General features: G+C 35.4%; 1 protein-coding gene across 1 annotated transcript in view; it reads right to left on the reverse strand.

Moving 5' to 3' along the window:
• Positions 1–8,495, reverse strand: part of LOC128622999 (NACHT, LRR and PYD domains-containing protein 12-like) — a 55,909-nt gene extending 47,414 nt beyond the window's left edge. Inside the window, exons 1-3 of the mRNA XM_053649824.1 lie at positions 8,390–8,495; positions 4,981–5,115; positions 4,596–4,712 (exon numbers count right to left, since the gene is read on the reverse strand). Coding sequence (XP_053505799.1) covers positions 4,596–4,712; positions 4,981–5,033 — 170 coding nt within the window. The 5' untranslated portion in view covers positions 5,034–5,115; positions 8,390–8,495. The remainder of the gene's footprint in view (positions 1–4,595; positions 4,713–4,980; positions 5,116–8,389) is intronic.
• Between the last annotated feature and the right edge of the window lie 1,144 nt (positions 8,496–9,639).

The raw sequence follows: 9,639 nt of genomic DNA on the forward strand, positions 1-9,639 counted from the left end.
TCATTAGTTTGTGAAGGTTAAAATATTAATTTAAACAGCTCAGTGTTGTGTTTACAATTGCAATTTCCAAACTTTTTTCAATTGAATTACTTTCTGCATTTGGCCGGACTCGACTCGGACCTGAGTCCGACTTGAGTCGGACTCTATTGCTTTAGGACTTGGTATCAACTTGAACTCGACAAAGGTGGACTCGGACCCAACATTACCAATATAAATGCTTAAAAATCCAACAGTCTAAAATTTACATCTATTATTTAAGTTTATTTCACAAAAAGAAATTAGCATTTGACTAACAAATTATATTTTTAAGATATACTTAATATTTTTGGTAAATTTCAATCAAAATATTTCAGAATGGAGTAATTATACAGATCAGTTTCAAGAACTAGAATTATTACTAATTCCATATTAATATTCTTTGTCTTTAACAAGAACTTATGAAATTGAGTAAGTTACATGGCTAAACATCATGTCGTAGACACAATTAACAATCGGCAAAGAGAGGGAAATCTGCATTTCTATCTGTGCAACATGTGGCAACAAGCAAGGAAACACAATGGTGAGAACCACCTGGAAGACTCCTTGCAAATCCTGGTAAGAAGCCAGCGAGAAAAGTTAACAAAATATTGACTGTGTCTTCGTGCATACATAACTATAGGTGTAATTTTCTGAATACTGTCTCAGCCATGCTGTCATATCACAGATAGCAATGTCTATTTTTAGTTGTATAGGTCAGAATCAGTCATCAATTAATTTTCAATGTTGAATCAACATTCACTATTTGGTCGGTTCATCAGAGCGTGATCAGGTTGAAAATAAAACATCTATTCAACATCGAAACAAGGCTGATTCTACAACATATTAGGATGACCTATCACTGAATGTTAAAGGCTTTCCACCTTTGTAAACTTTTGTATTTAACCAGAGGGGATTTGTAAATGCATGGATAAAACATACATGGTGCAGAATAACACCCTCAAAACAGATGCCAGACAAATATGTTGCAAACTGATGCACAAGTGTCAGATCACAGCAAACCAGTGACTACATTTTCCATACTGCATGGGGGCCTACAAACATGGCCACCATGGACTGCAATTCCCAGAACACACACACACACACACACACACACACACACACACACACACACACACACACACACACACACACACACACACACACACACACACAGAACACTCAGACTCATTCTAATCACACACACCTGCATCCAATCTCTCTCTCTCACAGGCACAACCACAACCACAGTATATAAGAGACTGTTCTAAAACTATGACTTTGTGAATTATTATGTGAGTTTTCTGTATACCAAGTGTTTGTTCTCGGTTCATGCGTTATTGTTTTGATCTCGTTCTCGCCCTCATTCTTGATTTTGGTTTTGCCTCATTTATGCCTGTTTGCCAATCGCCTGACCCATTGCCTGTTTGTTGACCACGCTATTGTCTGATGTTTTGGATTTGTCTGTCTGCCTCTCTTTAAATAAAAGTTCTTATCTGCACTTGTGTCCATCCTTGTGTCCTTTACGTTAATTACATGACAACAAGAATTAGACCACTGTTTGAAAAAAAAAGAAATACTTTGTCAGACCCTCCTGTGTTATGGGCCTTTTTTTCTTTAAAATAATCCTTCTAATTTTATTTTACATTTAACTTTTATGAAAATAACATGACAAGGTCAGTGGACTCACAAACTGCCATGCTAAAGGAATATTCTGAACTTTTGTTGGAGTTTATAGGTATCATCAAGTTACAGTTATGGGAATACTTCTGTAACAATATGAAATATTTGTAATGACTGTTTTTGAATTGTATTATTTTTATTGCAGGTTTTCTGGGAGCTCCAGTTGAAGACATCAAGAACTTACAGATGCTGGCCTTAACCTGTCAGCCTGGACAGATGTCTATTCCAGTCCTACCTACACCACACCAGACTTCTCTCTGCATTGTATGGATGACTGACTAGCACCAGGTTCTCTTTAGACTTGGATGTATGGAAACATAACAAAGGTGTGTGTGTGTAGCATTCACACACCAATGCATTTGTGTGCGACAGTGTAAAGTAATTTGTAAGACCAGTAAGAATAAAAGGCACTCAACAAATGCAGACCATTTACCTTACTTTAGAAATAAATTTTAATTGCAGAGACAATTTATGTACTATAATTATCTGTGATCTATTTTTAAAGGCTAACATTTCTTTATAAAGAGCCTACTGTGTGAGGTGTAATTTAAATAATCCTGTCATCTACTGACACTAATGTTGTTCCACACTTGTATGCCTTCTTTTGTGGAACAACTGAAGACAAAAGTCATACAGTTTTCTTCAATTCAGCTCACTGTTTTTGTAGAATGGACAATGACTATGTTTACATGGACAGCAATAATCTAATTAATGACCTTATTCTGAATAAGACAATATTGTGATTAAGGTGTTTACATGAGTCGCTTTTAGAATATTCCTTTCATGTTCCTGTTTTACACGTTATAGAACATAGCTCGATTAACAGCACACTTCATTACGTGTCACATAAATACTCCACATGACTTAATTCGATTTGTGTTTACTTCGAGTATGACTTTAGTCGGATTAGGGTAATCAATAATCGCTGTTTACAAGGTAGAGTCTTAATTAGAGTATTGTCTTAATTGGGTTAATATCTGATTATTGTTGTCCATGTAAACGAACTGAGTGATACATATGTCATTTGCAAAGTACGCCAGTTTGAATTTAGACTCAAAATTGTGCGTTATTGTGCGTCAGAAATTTGACAAATAAATGTTTGATTAAAATGTTCATGTGTGTACAGTTGCTTTATGTTTATCATTTGGTTTCATTAGATAATTTGACCTCAAGTAAAGTACTCCTGGAGTAAAGTATAAATACAGTTTTAAAAAGTATAACATTTATTTTGATAATTAATAGTCTGGTATTGGTTAAATTCAGTTTATCCAAGTAAACTGAATTTTTAAAGATTTAGTAAATGTAGCACATTCATTTTGTTATGTCATTTTCTGATATCTATCTTATCGTTTGTGATATACCGGAAGAAATTCTCCCCACGATAAGAATGAGTCTTCCTGCAATAATAACGGTAAAGCCTAGTTGATGACGTATTTCTCTGTGCGACAGTGCAGAGTGAAAACAAGTACGGTGGAAGGCAGACGTGAAGCTGAGGAGGAGTTTATCGCTAAACGAAGAGCTACCTCTACAATCTGGAACTGGTTTGGTTACAGAAAATCAGTTTTACTTTTTGATCAGTGGCTCTCAACACAGGGGGCAGAGATCGGAAGGGGGCGCAAATTGTTTTCAAGAAAGAAAAAAAAAACACAGACTGGCATCATTCGTGTACTCTGTATTTTATTGCTTTCCAAATAGAATGTGCATAAATGAAAAACCCTGTGTTCCCTCTCCCTCTGTATTTTCTTTTTGCTGGGGAGAAAAAAAAGTGCCTAGTGACAAATCTAGCGGCTTTTCGGACAAACCTTAGTAACTTTCCAAATGTGGCAAATACTGTCCTGCAAGCGTGAGGTCTTGCTTTCCTGCTGCACTCTCACCTCTCTCTGCATCTGCTCTGTTCAGTGAGGGGCTGAGAGCCGGAGCAGCACATCCCGGTGATCGCACGGCAACTGACATAGACGTGAATGTAAAAAGAAGCAAGCGCACGTGTCCCACTGACTGATTTAACAATGTCATGGATCACAAGATGCACCCTTCATCCCAATTCGCATAATTCGTATGCGAATGTTTTTAGAATGCAAGAAGAATGATCTGCAACATGTTTTACATATAAAATAATACACATTATTACAGCCTAGTTCTCTTGTTCAAAGTAGTTCTAGTGTTCAGACATTTTTGATCGTTCATGTTCCATACCGCTCTGTTATATAGTTTTATAAAATTTATTTAAAAAATCATAAGTTATGATTGGGGAAGTGTGCCACATGCTTGGGGAGGCTTGGGGGGGCTTTAGTTACAAAAGGTTGAGTCCCTCTGTTTTAGATCAATGTTTGTATTTCTGAGGCTCTGAAGACTGCATGCAGCTGTCACTTGTAGCCAAAAACAGTGGTGCATGGCACGATATTTATATCCTCACTGATATCGTTATCGCAATAAATACCAGAAAATATTGTGATACAGTTTTAAGTCCATATCACCCATCCTTACATCTATGTAGCTTTTCAATTCTATCTACTCATTTTTATTAGGGGTTTTGACTTAGGGCTACTACTGCATTGACTTAAGATTTTAATTATATGTACTCAATTTTATTTGACATGGAAATAAATATAGTTATTCAGATCTACTTAATTTTTTTGTTTACATTTACTCAATTCATAAAGTATATTTCAGTGATTTCACAGCTTTAAAATTTACTCAATATTTTAAGTGTAAAAATATTTTACCATAAACATTTGAGTAGATCATAGTTTAGGTTTGTAGAGTGTGAATTCTTCATTTAATGAGGACTTAATTTTACTTTCAATGAGCTGAATCTTAGTACTTAGATTGCCATCCCACTTATCTAATGGAATTTCCCTGTGACATTAGCAGTGACATTAACAGTGAGGAGATGTTACCTGTGTAGAGGTGAGGAGTCTCCATCTTTAAACAACAGAGGAAGATCCATAGACTTATCACTCTTCATGGAGATACAGCTGGGTGCTGGTGATTCTGATCTCTTTCCCTGGAGTTTACTGCACAACATGATAGACAGTCCTTTAGTGATTTATTTACACTCTTTACAGTTCTTATCTAACTTCTTAATTTAATGAGGCCTTTTTTTTTTCTTTTTTTTTTTTTTTTACATTTAATGGAATCTAACATTTAACATCATACTAAGTGGTGATTGTTAGCTTTTCATTAACAGTAAAACTTTGGTTAAGTTAATCCTTTCTTATGTACTCAGTAAATAATTTAGATGTGAATATTTAATGACTAGAATACAATGACATGGTAGGTTACCTGGTTTTTGAGTGTGGGGAAACATTATCTGTGTTCAGATCAGGAGGGTCCATCTTTGAATATTAGTAAAGTTTGCACAAACACACAGTTGTGTCCTGAAGGGTCTGATCTCTTCTGCTGGAATGGAGCACACTCCTAGAAAACACACAAACAAATGTACAGTTAAACTTCACAACAATTTTCACTTTTTGTGTAATTTTTTGACAGGTGCATTAAAATCACAAGCTCCCCATTCATATATCTGAACTGTGTGGTTATATTAAGGTGATGTGATATATATATATATATATATATATATATATATATATATATATATATATATATATATATATATCTCCAGTACCATTACCAACACAAACTAAGTGTTACACATATAAACTTAATTACCCAGTAGAACCCAATACACACCAGAATACAAATTATTCATTTAGGACTGTAGTTTAATTCCATGCATATTTTGTTTTTGCATCTATAAAAAGTAATACATTAATACTATATATAGTTATCAATGAAGAACAGAGAGTAGAACACACACACAGACACACAGAGACAGGTATATATATATATATACACACACAGAGAGAGAGAGAGCGAGAGAGAGAGAGAGAGCGCGACAGAGAATTTATGTATTACTTTTTATGGGTGCACGAAAAGCTCAGAATTCTACAGTCCTAGCAATCCCTGGTCGATTGGTAGAACCTGTCATTCCCCAGGGATTGGTTCAAATACCACTGGTACAAATACTAGGTTCAATTACACTTTATTGTTGGTGACATCTAATTTGACTCTCTGAATTATCTTTTGTTTATTTTATTCATTAATGCGGCACTTGAACTTGTCTACCACTCATAGGTTTTTGCAAATTATCATTTCATTTGTAAATAAATTTAAAATAAATAAATCAATGAATGATCATCACCTCAGCTAACGTGATATTTGTGAATGCATGCGAATAACCAAATTGGTTAATTTTAAAACATTTGTTTTGAATATATATTAACTGCACCTCCTATACTCCAAGACTCTCCTGCGTTGTGTTATCAGTGAAGAACAGAGAGTAGAACACACACAGACACACACAGACAGAGAGACAGACACACACACACACACACACACACACACACACACACACACACACACACACAAAAACCTCTATCCTCAGAACTTTTACCACAAACTCGGCATTATATAAAAACACATCCCTTGGAATCAGATTATATAATGTAATATAATAGTGTTTATACAAATACTACATTTTAAATGTCAAATAAAATATAATTTACAAATATACTATAAATTACATCCTTGGGTTTATAAAATGGGATTTTACACAATACATTTTTGTATTCATTTGAGAGAATTTTCCCCACCATAAAGAAACTGCTGTAGATGATAAAACTCTCCCATCCTCTCTGTACTAGTCACAAAACTAAAGATATCTTTCTTAAAATACTATTGTGCATCCCAACTGAGTCTCTGAATGTAGAAAAGGTGCTTTAAATAAGTACGGTATTGTTAATGTGTTGAAAATGTAGAAAAAAGTACTGAAAAAGTACTAATCATTTAAACAGGTTTCATATTTGACTATAAAGTGATGGACGGTTATCACTAAGCTTGCTGTGATAGTCGATACATGGTGTTCAGCCACACATGATTACATCACTTGCCCACCGCAGCACCGCCCCCATTGTTTCATTTAGCTTTTTTATAATAATAAAAATCATTTAGTTCAATTAGAGAACGGACGTTACATTTAAAAACTGGACGCGTCTGCTCAATTCAGTATGAGCCGAATGAGTCCGAGTCGCAGCACAGATCAGCAGGAGTCAGATTTCATTTAGCACGTGACGAGAGTGAGGTGAGCTGACTGACAACACGGTGGAAGCTTTTGTTCAATATAAGCGAGTTTGTAATTGTACTGTTTTGTTGTTGTTGTGTTTTTCATTAAGAATAATAATTAACCAGGGACATGCAGAGAGTTCCTCAGGGGCAGAATCTCAAATGTGGAAAGAAAAAAAAGAAAAAAAAAGAAAAAAAGGGCTATATCACCAAATATATCACCAAAGAGCTAATTTGACTACTTTACTACTTTAACTACTTTACTAACTTTAATTTAACCACATATTCTTATCACTCTGGTAGACATTGTAAACAGACTGTGTGTGGTCACAATAATGAGAATGACACTACTGATATAACCTAATATTTTATTTTTAAATTTATAGAAACAATTACAACAAAACGGCAACTTTTATCAGAGAGATGAATCCAAAGAATCATTAAAAGAAAATGTAAACATTATGAAATGTATAACCATCTACAAATGTAGTGACACGCAAACTGTATGTCACTTACTGTAAAATCAGTAAAACAATTAATTTCACAAATAAATGTACATTTGGCAGCAGAACTTTGATTTCCATGAAACTGCAGCACTGCTTGCTGAACTGGATTTTTGACAGATCTTGAATTTAAACGGCAGATGCCGCTGTTTATGGATGATGCTGCTCAATTTAGTGAATGACAGCGTAATGGTGACACTTACTTAATGAGATAGGAACTACACCACGATCTTGCTCAACTGCATTATTATTATTATTATTTTGCTTTAAAAACACTAAGGCCATAAGTTAACTAAGCTAATGTGTGCTTGTGGTTTTGTAGACAGCTGAGCACACACTGTTTCTCCTTCATCTCTTGGATATGATGCATATATACACTGGTGTATTTTATATAAGATTGCTCTCCCTCCAGAATGTTTCATTTTAGCAGCAAGAAAACTGGTTTGTTGTCAAAAGTGGAATGTTAGTTGCACCACCCCTATTACTATGGCAACCAGTAGTATAGGAATGTTCACTGGTGACTTGCAGAGATAAAATCTGTGTATGTGTGAATGTAGCTTTAAGCGTTTGAATGTCCTCCTTTACTTTTTCTGAGTATCCCACTGTGTTTGAATCGCTCGCTGTTAGTTTTTTTTTTTTTTCTCTTTCAGTCATTGAATTTGAAACTGCTTGAATTCTTTTAACCTGAATTTTTGACAGCTTGAATTTGCATGTTTCCCTCCAAGCATTAGACTACAGATTCAGATTCAGGTTCTGCCTATTGACACACGACTTCTGCTTCCAGACCGCAGAAATGTGACGAAATATACTTTTAAAACAGTTTTTTTTGTTCCACCCTGATAAAATTATATTCCCCAAACATTCTGGATGTTTAATTCATGAGAAATTGAAGAGAGGAAGTTGAAAGGCCTGTATAGTACATACACCATAAAAAGACCTGTTTTACAGGTAAGGTTACACCTGCACCTCACGCGCTGCAGATTTCCTACAGCTGATTTTACACCAGTTTTATTTACAATATATCATTATTTTTATATAAAGTAATTTATAATAAAGAAATCACTCACCTTTAGTCAACAATCTTGTTGTGTGACATTAATATCACCATTTCTACCTTTTTTCAACTGCTCCACAAAATGTAGCTGAGTCTGAGAGAGAAACGCTTTCACTTTATGAAGGAGGATTCATTACAGGTGACGAGTCGCTTGGGAATGAGTCGACTCTTTGGGCCGGATCTTTTGGTGAACATTGGGAGCTGACTCGCAAATCTAAACTCTGTAATCTATCCTTCTGCTGAAACTTCTTCAGTATTATGTTCTCATGATTAGTGACTGTACTATCTGTACTGTGTTTTTCATGTTTTGTGTTTGTCCATGATTGTTCGTTGTTTATGTAGGATATTATTGTATAGGTATTGTGAAGTGTCCTTGAGCTCTGGAAAGGTGCTAGGCTATATAAATGAAACAGTATTATAATAATTATAATAATTATAATAATAATAATAATAATAATCTAATGCATTTAATCACATACAATGCACCATACTAGCAGTAATTTATCCTCTTTGTAAAGAGACTGCTGTAAAGTTAGTGTCACATTCACATATTCAGATTTCTGTCTTCAGTAGCTTCAGAACCGTAGCTCTGTTGGAGATAAAGGAATCTCAGATTATGCCTTTCAGTCCTCCGTCATGCCTTCTTCAGCCTTAATTCTCTAAACTCTTCGCTCTGTGCTGTGTGTGGTTGACCGCAGAGCATTCAGGTACCTGGGGAGTCAAAATGAACGCACACTGACATGCTGCTCACAGAGAAATCCGAATTTATTATTGCGGAACAGAAGTATTTATACTCATTAGGTAAGAAGCAGTACGTGGACGTTTTCTACTTTTGCAGGTGCCAGACAGATTTAGACAAAGCACATAGTCATAATACAAAATAAGTCATGTGTCATGTTGACACAAAAATACACGTGTCAGCTATAATAAAGGATGGCAGTTGATCACTTAATTATCTCTTTGAATAAGCTGAATACATGACAGAGAATTCCCTTCAAGCTCAAAAAGGTTAAAACATGTCGATTATTGTTCAGCTAAACCAAAACAAATCATCCATACATCTTCTACCGCTTACTCCTTTTCAGGGTCACAGGGAACCTGGAGCCTATTCCAAGGAGCATCGGGCACAAGGCGGGGTACACCCTGAACAGGGTGCCAGTCCATCACAGGCCACAATCACATACAAACGCACGCACCCATTCATACAAAAATGTGACTATGCTAAATTAGCCCTTACTCTGGCCCCTGTGTGTCTCTCTGCTT

This window comes from Ictalurus furcatus, chromosome 19 (assembly GCF_023375685.1).
Source record: "Ictalurus furcatus strain D&B chromosome 19, Billie_1.0, whole genome shotgun sequence".
NCBI classification, from domain to species: domain Eukaryota; kingdom Metazoa; phylum Chordata; class Actinopteri; order Siluriformes; family Ictaluridae; genus Ictalurus; species Ictalurus furcatus.